Source organism: Phyllostomus discolor, chromosome 6 (genome assembly GCF_004126475.2).
Source record: "Phyllostomus discolor isolate MPI-MPIP mPhyDis1 chromosome 6, mPhyDis1.pri.v3, whole genome shotgun sequence".
Lineage (NCBI taxonomy): Eukaryota > Metazoa > Chordata > Mammalia > Chiroptera > Phyllostomidae > Phyllostomus > Phyllostomus discolor.
This window is the reverse complement of record NC_040908.2, coordinates 145,063,009-145,076,511: the sequence shown is the minus strand read 5'-3', so window position 1 is coordinate 145,076,511 and position 13,503 is coordinate 145,063,009. Positions and strand designations below refer to the sequence as shown.

Sequence of the window (13,503 nt, the reverse complement as noted above, 5' to 3'; positions counted from 1 at the left end):
GGCTTAAAAAAAAATCAATATGAAAGCACTGGGTTTCCCCTTCGTCCGGTCACGTCCTGCCCCAGCTAATTAGTCTGAATAATTTGAGAGCTTTTCGATTGAGTCTGAGACCCCAGGAGGAAAAGTGTCTTTTCAAAGTTCCAAAAGTTGTTGCTTCTTTCCTTGTGCAGATTTTCTCGGTCTCTGTATCCCACAATAGCCCTGATTTTTAGCAAGTGAAGTTGGGGGGAAATGGAGTTGAATTTCAAGTGGAAATGCTCTAAGTTTTTTTTTTTTAATGCTAAAACCCAGCCCTCCCGTCTTGAGTGATTTCTACAAAGTTTAAAAACAAAGTTAAACGTGCTATCTTTTTCTCTCATACTCTACAAAGCTCCCTAAGTCATTTTGGATGTTTAGCTTGAACTTGGAAATGTTGAGGGGGGAGTGGGAACAGAAAATGAAATTAAAAGCAAAGAGCTTGAAAGCTTGGTGAGTTTACCAAGGAGAAATAATAGTTGTTGCGGTTGACATTACATTTTTTATAGCCGGTGACCTTTGCAAATGGCTGAAGGCAATTTGATTAGTTGTTATCTTATTTGGCCCTAGAGAGTAAAACTTTGTCATCATAATTGCTAATTACTTTTAGACTGGGGCCCGGCAGGGTCGAAAGTGAGCTCTCCCCTTCACCCCAGCTAAGTACTTTGGGGTTGGATTTTGAGAAGTAATTAAAACAAGAGTATTTAAAAGCTGATGGAGGCAGTGGCCCAGTGGACCAGGGCCCTGGCGATTTCCAGAAGTCTGGAAACTCCTTCGTTGCAGGCGTGGGTCTCTGACCTGGCTAGGGCTTTAGGAATCCGGGGGCTGAGCTGGGAGTCTCTGGCTGTGGCTGGGGGTGGGAGGAGTCTCGCCTCTCTACGCAGGACTGCTTCCAGGTGTCCGTGTGCCCTGCTTCTGGGGTTGCTTTTGCACTAAGTATTAGCTATTACTTAAGTAATTAGATAGCTTCTTAGCCGAGTTGGGGGGGGGGGGGGCGGTGGTGAGAGTGGAGCAGGAAATGCTTCCACCTTCCTAGATGCTTTGAAAATTAATCAGTTAGGTCTCTTTGAAACCAGCTACTGAATTTTTAAAAATGACATGAAGAATGTGTTGGCTGGGATGGGGGCATTCAGTGGTGGTTGAGTACAGAGTGCATTACAGAGGGCAGTTCTGGAAGTTTTACCCCTTCTAGGAGAATTCCGCTACCCCTCCTCTTGCCTGCTACCACTTCGCAGTCTCGGAGTCCCACTTTAAGGCTGGGGGAGGGAACACACTGTGTTCCAAGTTGGGGTTTCTGTCTGGCGGGGACATCACTGTGGTCATGAGGACTGAGAGACGGGCAGGAGGCCTCGAGAGCCACCCCAGCTAGGCGTTACGAGGTAGCCCTCTGCCATCTCCAATATTTACCAGGCCGTATTTGGAAGCTGAGAAACAGTTTTCCTCTTAAGATTATTTTTTATAGATTTAAGCTGCCTTCCAGCTAGGTAAATTAGACCACGAATGGCCTTGGAGAGAAAAATGTGCTCCTTGGAATTCCTTGCTTGCAGGCAGGCAAAATTAATAATCACAATAAGCAAAACAGAAAAAAGAATGAACATTTTAGTTTTTTTTTAAGAGGGAGAAATGATGCTCTAACTATTTAATTATTTTTCTTCTTCTTCTTCTTCTTCTTCTTCTTCTTCCTTTTCTTTTTCTTTTCTTTTCTTTTTTTTTCTTTTTTTTGCAAACCTCCTGAATGGGCTCTTTATTGTAATTCTCTCTTCCCAATTGAGCTCCCCACGGTGCCGTTGTATCTTTTTACAGCCCCTAACAACTCACACCAGTAACACAATTACCTCCAGATATTTATAACAAGAAATTACTTTTCTATTTTCTGCCCCCTCCCCCAGAATCTTCTTCTTAGGGGAAGGCAGGGAGGGGTGGTGGAGGGTGAACCTCGGGGAGACATGCACTAGGTCAGGATTTACAAAGCAAGAAGTGTCTCTCTTTTCCCTTTGTGAGTTGGTGGGTTGTTTAGTGTGTGTGGTTGGAAGCTGTGTTGCTGGTTAGGGAGACTCGGTTTTGCTCTTTGGGTTTGGGGAGAGCTGGAGAATAGAAGCCATTGTTCGCTGTCTGTAGGCTTTGTCAACCACGCTCACCCCCTCCTGTTCGTACTTTTTAAAGCAGTGAGGCGAGGTAGGCAGCGTGTGTCCCAGTACTGTAAAAGGGGGCAAGATCTAAACACCAAAAGAAAAGTTTATCACAATAAGTGAGGTTTGGGGGGGAAAAGTTGGGCTGCCACATTCAAAGTCCCAGAAAAGCTGGGAGATGGGTGGAGTGGGGGCCTGGCTGGGAAGCTTTGAAGGGGAGAGGAAAGGATAAAGGGGTAATCAGAGAGTTGGGTTCTGGAATGATGCGATTCCAGAACCCAACTTTGGCAACTGGAATGGTGAAATTCCTCAAGGAGAAAGTATGGCTTTGCAGCCCTCCTGGTCAGCCCCAGCCTGCACTGTCAGGCACCCTGAAGTCCAGAGGTCCTCTTGCCCTCATCTCTGCACTTCAGGTATTATTCCTCAGCTTCTACCCCTTATTCCACTGTTTCTTTTGTTCTTTCCTTTTCCTTTCCCTTTCCCTGGTTCTTGGTATTTTTGCAAAATGGGACCTGACTTGTGAGATTCTCTAATTCTCCCAAACCAGGCCAGAGCAGCCACTTCTAAAAAGGTGGTGATTTCTGCAAGACCTGCCGCTGAAAATGTGGGTGCCACTCTGAGATTTAGGGTTTTATGGGTTTTGAGTCCTAGGTGTGTATTTTGTTTTGTTCTGTTTTCTGAGAGTGTAGCTCAGAGAGCCCATGGGCCTGTCCTTTTGAGCCACAGTTTGATATGCCTTTCTTTCCTTCTGTTTTATCTTAGGGGGAAGACTTTAACTAGGGGCGTGCAGATGTGTGAGACCTTTTATTGTAAGAGTGGACAGACATCCCAGATTTCAGGCAAGTTCTGTGGTGGCTTGAAAGCTGCTTTGGGCTCCAAAACCCTAAAGAATTAGAAGGTGTCTTTATTGTTGTTCATATGGAAGGAAAAAAAAATCAAAATTGGGTCATCCTTTCTCCAGAGTAAAAGGTTGACTGCTTGGGGATTTGGAAGAAACAGGTTGGAAATACTGGAGTATTTTATTTGTAGATTTTGCATGCACTGGAGGGCAGAGCTGGATGACCCTCAGATGGCCTTAAGCAACTGAGTGGATCATTTCCTAAAGAACGGGTAGCCTCCTGTCCTGGCTCCAGGTCAGCCTCTGTCAGAAGGCAGGCCTACCTGGCTGGGGCCCAGGATTAACGCCTATATTCTTGCTAACAGAGTCTCATATTCGAGCTCCGTGGGATCCGGCGGCCCCCAGCCAGCGCCAGCATGCAGAACAGTAAGTTCCTCTGGTCTTTCTCCAACTGGGTTGGGGATGTGAGGACCACTGGGTCAGGGGAAGGCACAGAGGTTCCTGCCGTCAGCGGTGGCCAGGCCATGGGCGTGAGGGAAAAGTCTCTCTTGAGTTTGTGAAGCTGAGGTAGAGAAACCCCATCCCCCCAAATCCTGTAACTCACACCCCCCTCCCCGCCCCTGCCCGGGCTCTGACCCCAGAGAGAAGAGAGAGGGGCTGGGCTGAGCAGGGCTGGGCGGAGGCTTCTCCTGGTTGCTTGAGGAGAAGGGGGCCCCTTCAGGCTGAGCCAAGACTGAAAGTCTCCACCGTCTGGACAGGGTGTGGGGACACCCCTCCCCCAGTCAATCCCAGGCAGCTCCTTTCCTACCCACCCTGCTAGGGGTCTGGAAGGCCAGAGGAGCCGACACTCAGGCCTGCAGTGGGATGAAGGTGGTAAACTCAACCAAGTGGGCTGTTAGCGGGCTCTGACAGAGCAGATTTCTTGGGTCTGGGAAGAGAGTGAGAGGTCAAGCTGAGGAGGTGGAAAAGCCCTGCCCTGGTAGCTGCTGCAGCTGTGTGGGTCCTGGTTGTTCTAGACCCATAGTGTCTTTGATTCCCTGGCTCTTGAGCCTCCTATACCCCCTCTGCAAGGGCCTCTTGGACCCCCAGTCCACCTTCCTGCTCAGCCCAAGCCTGTTGGTATGTAGCAGAACTGCAGGCCTGGGAGACTGCAGGCCCAGGGAAGCCTAGACCCTGGTTGAAGTGCGGCGTCTGGACGCTGTTTAAGGGCTCAGCTGTGGGAGTGCAGAAAGGCCCCAGTCTTCTAGCAACCTTCCCCTGCCAGAAATGCGGACTTAGGAGGGTGCCTCGCATCAGATCCATCTGTCCTAGAATTGCTAGCTGCCTCCTGGTGCTTCCGTGGCTGGTGGGCTCGAAGCTCAGGAGAGGGTGCAAAGGTGGCAAGCTTTAAGGGGGGGGGGGGGGTTAGTTGTGCAAAACCGGCCAGGCCCCCAGGCTTGGCCCGGAACGCACCCTTCTTGGCAGGGGGAAGGATTCTACCCACCACTCCCTGCTGCTGGGCTCTCCCCCTGCAGCTCAATCTCCCCAGCCACAGGCTCTTGGGGCTGCCTGTCTGGGGCGCACAGTGCTGAGCGTTTGCTGCTGCTGCGGCCTGGCTGGCGGGCCCTGAGGGGCGCGGGGTCGCGGGCTAGCCTGCAGGGCTTTGTGCCGCTTGCTCCCGGGTGTGCGCAAGGCGCAGAGCATCCAAATTGACACCATATGTTTTCCTATTAGATGCTTCGCGGTCGAATTCTAGGCGCATAATCATCGCCACTGGGCGAGAGAGCCAGCCATCCCTAGGGAAGGGACACAATGATTGAGGCTTAACCTCTGTAGGGGAACTTAGAGAGCAGCGCTTTCTCGCTGCCATTTCGATGCTGGCAGAAGCGACTTGGTCCTGGCATCTCCTTGGCGAGCACCCGCCCTTGGTCCCTGCGGAGGTGGTGGGCACTTTATTTATTTATTTATTTATTTATTTATTTATTTATTATTTGCATTGAGGGAGGAAAGAGGAAAGTCTAGGATTAGGTGGCCTCACATGCCTTGGCATTCATAGATTGGAAATTGCCCAAGCTATGCGTGAAGTTTGGAAAATCTTTGTGGTCTCTTTCTGGGATAGCATTTCTTTCTGGGAAGGCTCTCTTTGCCCAAAGGGGAGGGCCTGTAGCTGGGGGTAAGGGGCAGGCAGATGGGTCCTGCTAAGCAAAGGAAGGCATTAAAGGGAACTTGGGAGAAACCAGAAGCACCGACTAGGCCTTGCTGTGTTGGAGAAGCGATGTCCCCTCGGTGCCCCCGCTCGTGCTGGGCCCTGCCAGAGCCCAGATCCCCCAAACGCCTGTCACTTCTCATCGAGTTTAGGCTCCAGCCTCCCCCCTCAATGAGGGCCCCCTCGCCCCCAAGCCTTTGGCCACCCTGAAAACGTGGCTCCCCTCGAAGGAGAAAGGACTGCAGTTCAGTCTCATCTGAGTGATCTACAAATGGGGACAGAAAGGGTCGTTTTATCACGGTCCCGTTTGTCGTGACGATGCAATTTCCTGGAGCGGAGCACTGTCACAAAGTGACAAGGCTGCCACAAGCGCCCCAACTGATCTTTTCAATTAGCCTTCCATGCATGATCTGGAGCGACTTCCGCCTATTTCCAGAAATTAAGCTCAAACTTGACGTGCAGCTAGTTTTATTTTAAAGACAAATGTCAGAGAGGCTCATCATATTTTCCCCCCTCTTCTATATTTGGAGCTTATTTATTGCTAAGAAGCTCAGGCTCCTGGAGTCAATTTATCAGAGGCTCCAAAGAGAAGAGAGGAGAGGAGAGGAGAGAGGCAAGGCGAGCAGGGAGCCACATCTCCTGGAAGCGCTGCTCTCTAGAGTCGGGGCTGCAGGTTGGAGATTTTTAAGGAAGTGAAAATTGTCCATTGGCTTTATTTGTGTGCCTGTGGTTTCTGGGGAGGGGGCAACAGAGAAGTGCTAACTTCTTCTCCCTGTTCTCTAAGATTAGACAATGGGGTGAGGCTGTGAAATAACTGGATAAGGGAGGGATGGGGACACTGTGGTGTGGCCTTTTCCTTTCCTTTTCTGCTTTTTGCTAATATCTGTCCTTGGCTGTGGGGAGGGCCGAGATTGGCAGTGGAAGTAAATCGAGCTGTGGCCGCTATGAGCAGACTCCAAGCTCTGGCCCCACTGCCTGCAGCAGCCAGACAACCTTGTGGTTGGAGTGGATTTGGGGCTCAGAGTCTCTTGCCTGCACTGGAGGTGTGGAAACCAGGTTGGGTTCGTTAGTCACAGGCTCGCTGTTCTGGTTCTCCTCTACTCCTTCCCCTTCTCTTCTTCTATATGAGTATTTTTTAACCCCGGTGCTTGCGCGGTGCCTTTGCCAGAGTTTGGAATGTGACGGCAGACGTTTCTGGACTCAAGCTTCCACGGGAGCGCTGCAGGGCTGTAGGATGTGCTCTCACAGTTCCAACAGTGCGAGAGCTTGGAGAGTCAGTGTGGGTTCTGCAGAACCACAGCTTGCCATGACATTCAGAAGGGATCGTTGAGAAGATATTTTTAGAGCTGATTGTTTGAATCTTGTGGGTTCAGAGCCTGGCTGGGGTGTTTACGAAGAGGGGCAGTGGGCTGCGGACACTGCTGGGGTGGTGGCAATAGTGAGGTGCGTGTGTTCTTGCTCCTTGGCATGTGTCTGCCTGCCTGGTGCTTCTGCAGTCGGGTGGGCAAGGGCATGGCTGTTTTTGGGGTTGGGCTGCCCTATGTCCTGTTTGGCTACCTGGTCCTGTAGTCGTTTATGATCGATAGCCGGGACCTGATCACAGACGTTGGCAGGGGTTGGCAGGGAGCTGAGGATGCATTGTGGTTGTTTTCTCCTCCTCCTCCTATTCTTCCTCCTCTTCTTTACTCTTCCTCCTCTCTCTTCTCTCTCTCCTCTCCTCTTTTCCTCTCCTCTCCTCTGCCTTTCTTCAGGTCACAGCGGAGTGAATCAGCTCGGTGGTGTCTTTGTCAACGGGCGGCCACTGCCGGACTCCACCCGGCAGAAGATCGTAGAGCTAGCGCACAGCGGGGCCCGGCCGTGCGACATTTCCCGAATTCTGCAGGTGATCCTCCCGGCGCCGCCCCACTCGCCGCCCCCGCGGCCCTCCACTTTCAACGCCCTCTCTTCATTTCTTATTGCAAATGCTGCTAATTATGGACCCCCCACCCTCACCCACCCACCTCAGTCCCCACCCCACTCCCCTGTCTTCCCGCTTTCCCCTCTCCCTCCACCATCCTTCCCTGTCGCTTTCAACCTGGGTCAGTCACATAACACATCTGCTCCAGAAAAAAAAAAAAAATGTATGTGAATTAAAGAAAAAACACCTTTCTTTTTTTCTTTGGTAAAAATATTTATGTTTTTAAATTTACTATAGTTTATGTACTACAATGAGCTGAGTTTTACAAATTCGGCATAATTTCATTCCTTTCTCTCTCATCTCATGCCTCCCTCAGGTTTTAACATGTTGGCTTGCATTCTACATACTCATGAAGAATACATATGGGTTTAAAAATACAAATGCTATTTACCTCCCTCCATAATTCACATTTACTTAATTGGGTATATTTTTAAAGGAAAAAATAAGATTAAATTTAATTTATTTCCCCCCTTTTGTTCATTAAAACCTGGCACCGCTTTAAACAAGGTCAGCACACGCAGAAACCTCTGACTTCGTTTTGATGCATCTTCAGACAGTGTTTAAGAAAACAGTTTTTTTAATACCAAAAACTTTTAAATTAGTTTTTTTTAAGTTCAAACTGTTTGAAAGTATCATCATATTTGTAGTTTTTAGGGCTACAAGTGTAATTTTAAGAAAAAAAAGCTCTCTACAGTAAGTTCTCGTACCATTGAAGGTATATTTTTGTGTTATAGACCCATGCAGATGCAAAAGTCCAAGTGCTGGACAATCAAAACGTAAGCTTGTCATTGTTTAATGCATACTTAAACAATTTTATTTTTGTCTTGAAATTATTAATAATGTGGTTTTCTGTCCACTTCCCCTATGCAGGTGTCCAACGGATGTGTGAGTAAAATTCTGGGCAGGTATTACGAGACTGGCTCCATCAGACCCAGGGCAATCGGTGGTAGTAAACCGAGAGTAGCGACTCCAGAAGTTGTAAGCAAAATAGCCCAGTATAAGCGGGAGTGTCCGTCCATCTTTGCTTGGGAAATCCGAGACAGATTACTGTCCGAGGGGGTCTGTACCAACGATAATATACCAAGTGTAAGTTCACTGAGAACATCCCCCTCCCTGCCCTCCGCTCTGCTCTCCGCTCTTCCCTCTTCACCTGGTCTTTCTCCACCTCCTTCCACTCTCGTCCTTACCACCGCCTGTCTCTTATCTCCTCCCCGCTCCACGTTTGTCTTCTTACCTGGGGCTGTTGAAAGGAGCATCCAAACCTTTTCTTGACTTTCTGGGAAATGGGAGTCAAGTGTGGGGAGTTGGTCACCTCATTTGCATGCTGCAAAGTAGGGGGCTGAGGCACCTGGGGAAAGCCACGTGCATCAAGAAGGAAAATGAAAATGAAAATTAGATTCTAAACCTCCTCCAAATCCACCTGCCTGAACCTTCTTCAGGCGTCAGACATCCATCTCAGCTCTAATGTAAAACAAAGTGAAAAAAAAAGCTCTAAACCAAGTCTAAAATTGTTTGGAAATCTTTTAAGAAAGCAAAGCAGCCATATGAGTTAGGTCACCAGAGACACTGAGCAAGTCAAGGACCCCTTCCCCAACCCCAGTTCTCACCCAGCTCAGTTTCCATATCTAATGTGATGGCTGTCATTCTGGCCACCATGTCCCTGCAAATCTACCTACACTGTCCCAGGATGGCTGGGAGGTTGTTTTTTGTTTGTTTGTTGTTTTTTTTTTTAATGTGCTCAGGGTTTTTCTTTAAGGGGGTGGGCGTGCTGAGATGGGGATATAAGGCAAGGAGACCTTGTCTTCAGGAGGCACTACCATTTGGTTTGATTTTGGTTTGATTTGCAGGTGTCATCAATAAACAGAGTTCTTCGCAACCTGGCTAGCGAAAAGCAACAGATGGGTGCAGACGGCATGTATGACAAACTAAGGATGTTGAACGGGCAGACCGGAAGCTGGGGCACCCGCCCGGGTTGGTATCCGGGGACTTCAGTGCCAGGGCAACCTACCCAAGGTAAAACCCCAAGCACCATCCCCTACACTCTCTGTGTATGCAGCCCATTTCCTTCTCCCCCAGCCTTTCTCTCTCCAGGCCTCTGCTTGGAGAATGTAGTGGGGAGACTCCTCAAAGGCTTGGGACACATTGGCTTGCACTGTATGCAGATGGTGTTTATTGAACTATCTGGTCGGCCTGGGAATGTATGGGCTGTGTATGTCAGGAGTAGTGGTTGGTGTGTGTGTGTGCATGTGTGTTATGGGCAGGAGTGTGTGTGTGTGTGTGTGTGTGTGAACTAGCTGCATGGTTCCCTATTCAAGTTTTCCATTAAAATGCACGGAGAGACCCTTTGCTTAGAAGTGTGACAAGTTAACACTGACAGACTGTGAGGTAAACATAATTGTATCAGTTTGCTTTTTGTCATAATTGACAAATTATGTGACTGTGAATAGGGTGCATATAAGAGAGGGTGAGCAAGAGAGATGTTGGGTCGAGGGTAGGGCAGGATGTTGGGAGGATGGGGCAGTGGGAGTGGTGGTCTCCCAAATAAAACACCCCCCCACCTCCCTCTCCATCCTTCTGGGCCCCCGAGTTCTCAGTCTCTGTGGGTGACAACTGCTTAGAAGGGTGGAGTGACAATACTGTGAGCCAGACTTCGGGGTGCCTTGGGGCTGGGAGGAGAGACAGGATCTGGCCCATTCCAACATCTGTGAGAAGGGATGGGGGAAGAGGAGCAGGTAGGGGTGGGGCGGGGCGGTTGGGTTTCCCCTCCCCTACACACACCGAAGTAGCTTGGTCAAGAATAGGAAACAGTTTACCCGGAAGATTAATCGGTATTTGTTGTCCTCGTGACAAGGAGATAATATGCGGGATAATGGGACGTGGCGTCTCACTCCCCGGAGCACGACGAAGCCTGGGGGCTCCGGGCAGCAGGGCGGGGGGCGTGGGCAAGGGCGCAGGGATGCTGACGGGGCTGCCCGCGCGTCCGTGAGCTCTCGGATCTGCTCTGGGTGCCCCGCGCCTTGGACTGGAGAAGGGAAAATCGGTAACAGTATGCGAAATATCTGGTACAAAGGATGCTTCTGTCATTCGCAAGAATTTGTTATGGGAACAATCCTGTCGCTCTGTAATTGCTCATTAGAGAACGTTTTGTTTCTCATTAAGGCGACATGAATAAGCGTCTAGTTGAAGGAGACAGCTGTAGAAATGTTCCACAAGAGACCTCTGGACACGATTCGGCACCAATTGCCAATTAGACATGTCAGTTTTAAGAGCAGAAAACAATATAGGACGGACACTGGGAAGATAGGGAGCAAAGCGCTTGCTCTGGGATTCCCAGCGTGGCCTCTCGGCCCGGGGGCCGCCGAGGCCTCCCGATGCACCGGACCCGGCTCCCCTGGGCGACGCTGCCCGCGGGATCGCCCAACTGCCCTGAACCCGCAGTCTCCCGCCGCGCGCAGCAGGCGCTCTGGAGGAGGCGTTGCCCCCAAGCGGGCTGCAGGCCCAGGCCCACTGTGGCCTCTGGTGAGAACGAGGGAGTGACACGGTTGAGTGTAGACCACCACGCCCTCACCTGACCTTTGAAACTGGGGCTTCCACGTGCACACACTGGACACACCCAAGTGAAAAGGCACATCGCACTTGCTTAGTGCCTGCCCCCCAGGCCCACAGCAATCTATGGCCCCGGTGACCACTCCTCTGTCTAGTCTAGACGACTGGGTCCGAGAAGTGTTGGAGAGGCAAAGGTCACAGTGGCCGGGCCTGGGAAAGCAGAGCCCCAAGTCTCCACACCCCAGCCCCCCCTCAGCTGGAGGACTGGCTCCCGGTAACTTGGGGCCAAAATCATGGACACCCCCTCCTGCTTCCCAGAACCCCGACAGGAGCTGAGGGATGCAGCTTTGCGAGCCCCACCGCTTCCACCAGAGGCGGCACTGATGAGGGCAGCGTTCTGCTGAGCGGAGCTGGAGGGCGGGAAGCGAGAGCCTAACTCCGGGGACCTGGTGGTGTTGATCGGGGCGGGAGGTGGCGCTCGTTCAGGAGCTTTGAACTGTTAGCAGGGAGTTGCTAGAGAATTTGCCACACCAACTGCCAATCCCCGCTCCGCTCCCGGAAAGAAAAAAAAAAATCCACTCCTGTGCAGCAGCGTGTCCGGGAGCGGACTGCAGCCCGGCTGCGTGGGGAGCACGCGTCTCGCGCACCGAGTCCCGGGCATGGGGACCCTGGGGCGCTGGTGGCGAGCTTGGGCCCACGGGCCGAGCCAGGGAATCCTCAGAACTTTAGGCGTTAAGAAGAACCCCCTGCCTCCCTTTCCTGGGCCGGGAAGCCGTTTGGGGGGCGGGGGGGAGGGCTTTAAAGAGTCCATTACTCCGAAAGCATAAGGCGAGGTTAGGTCTCAGAGGGAGACAAATATGGTTTCCATCTGATCAACGCCACGCGGCGGCGAATAGAGTCGTGAGGACGTGGGCTGACAACAAGAGACAACTCTATCCGGCCCCCGTTCTCCAGCGATTTGGTGTTTTCAGGGATCGCGCAGACACTTTTTCTTATCTCCTCCCCTCCCCCCCCCACCCCCCGTAATACCCCGGCCCTCTATAGGATTTAGTCCGTCTCTTTTTCAACAGATGCTACAATGTTTTGATCCGTGCTCCCGAGCTGAAAAGGTGCCGCAACCGGGTTGCTATCTTTTCTTGCTTGTTTTCCGCCTCACTGATTAAGACCCTAAGAAACTAAGGAATGATTTTATTTCCCAGCGTCCTTTTTTTTTTTCTTCTTTCTCTCTCTCTCTCTCTTCTCCTTCTTCCAGGAAACAAATCCTATCCCCAGCGTCAGATGGTCCTGGGGCTGGGATAATGGGAGGCGCTTTCACTCGCCTTCTCACGGATTAGGCTGGAAGGTGGACGGCGCCCATTGAAGGCCCCTTCTTTGCGCTCCGAGGGGGCCCTTTTAAAGAAGATATCTTAATTGTCTGCCACTTACATTTATCACGTGGGGAATTCGAGATCCAACCTCTAGTTTTATTTTGTTAAAAGCTTTAAGAGTGGAAGGTAAATCCACTAAAGGGAAAAAGGAGGGGGCAATCTAAGAGTGACCTCTTCGTCACCGCCTGGCTAACTAACAGTCGCTACTTTGAAAGTAGTAATAATAATAATTAACAATAATAAAATCTCAGTGCTGCACGCTGACTCTGGGGGGGGGGGTTGTCCCGGTTTCTCCTGACCTGCTTCTAATTCCACTCTCCCCCAAAGAAATTTAAACCGGAGCTCTCCTCATCTCCTCATCTCCGTGGACTTTCCTCCCCTTAAATGTCAGTTCTCAAGTCAGCCCTGTGCCTGCATTGGTGTGTGTGAGTGTGAGTGTGAGTGTGTGTGCAGGGGGGAGGGGGAACGGGAGGAAGGAAAGGAGAAGGAAAGCGTGGGCAAATGTCCATGTTTTAAAATTAGGAAGATGTTCAAAGAGGCAAAGGAGAGCGGAGAATGCTGCCTGTGGCGGTCTTCTGAAGGAGACCCGGGCAGCTTTGTTTCATTGGCAAGATCGAATGTGCCAGAAAAGGTGCCGGGGTGGGGCTTCCTGGGAGGCATGACTGACCACCCCGGTGAGATGGCATTGTGGTCTCCTCAGTGCCCTGTCCCTAGAGGTCCGATGACCCCAGATGTTTGCTTGTGTTTCATTAAAGCAACAACCTAGGAGCCTGTCTTATTGGCCAAAAAGGACTATTTCTAAAGTCTCCCTCATTCACCAAATCCAAAAATAAGGGCGGCTCTTCATTTCTTTTCCTGAAAAACGCTCTGCAAAGTCACCCGGAAACTTGGGGCAGTAAATTAGTGCAGAATTGTGCCGGCACACGTGAGTGCGTCCAGCGTCTCCCCCGAGCTAAGTAGCCCTCTGACCCCCACCTTTCTGAGCTAGCACAAGACCACCCAAAGGAAAGCCTCAGCCTATGTGTTAATAGTCTCTTTCCCCCTTAGCTTCCTTTTCCTCTTTCTTTCCTCTTATTCCAGCCTCCTGCCTCTTTTTCCTCTCAGCACTCTTTTCTGTCTTTATGATATATCTTTCTGGTCTCTCTCTCTTTGTAGCTCTCTTTCTTCCTCCATCTTCCTCCCCTCTTCACTCTTCCCCGCCCCCAACCAGGGCCTCATCTTCCCTCCCTGCTTCCTCCCATACCCCCCAGTCCTGGTCTCCATCCTTCCTGACTGCTACACCTTCACCCCCATGCCTGCTCCTCCCCGTCCACCCTCCCTGCCTCCCCCACCCCCTGCCCTGGCCCCCTATCCACCCTCCATCCCCCCAGCCAAGCGCCCTAAATAGCACCGAGGCGCCCGCTCTTCGGACAGTGATTAATGATAGCAGAGCAGAGGGGTTAACACACTTCACTGAAAAGTCTGTT

The 13,503-nt window shown here is 50.9% G+C and overlaps 1 protein-coding gene across 14 annotated transcripts in view; it reads left to right on the top strand.

Moving 5' to 3' along the window:
• The window catches only part of PAX6 (paired box 6), a 29,569-nt gene that overhangs the window by 7,938 nt on the left and 8,128 nt on the right, over positions 1 to 13,503 (top strand). For 3 of the 14 annotated variants that reach the window (XM_036029181.1, XM_036029182.1, XM_036029180.1), the window contains exons 3-8: positions 2,907 to 2,983; positions 3,348 to 3,408; positions 6,919 to 7,049; positions 7,859 to 7,900; positions 7,995 to 8,210; positions 8,972 to 9,137. In XM_036029181.1, coding sequence (XP_035885074.1) covers positions 3,399 to 3,408; positions 6,919 to 7,049; positions 7,859 to 7,900; positions 7,995 to 8,210; positions 8,972 to 9,137 — 565 coding nt within the window. In that variant the 5' untranslated portion in view covers positions 2,907 to 2,983; positions 3,348 to 3,398. Of the gene's footprint in view, positions 1 to 2,402; positions 2,558 to 2,906; positions 2,984 to 3,347; positions 3,409 to 5,503; positions 5,869 to 6,918; positions 7,050 to 7,858; positions 7,901 to 7,994; positions 8,211 to 8,971; positions 9,138 to 13,503 lie in introns of those variants that run through there. The other 11 variants (XM_028515881.2, XM_028515880.2, XM_036029183.1 and 8 more) reach the window with 10 other exon arrangements.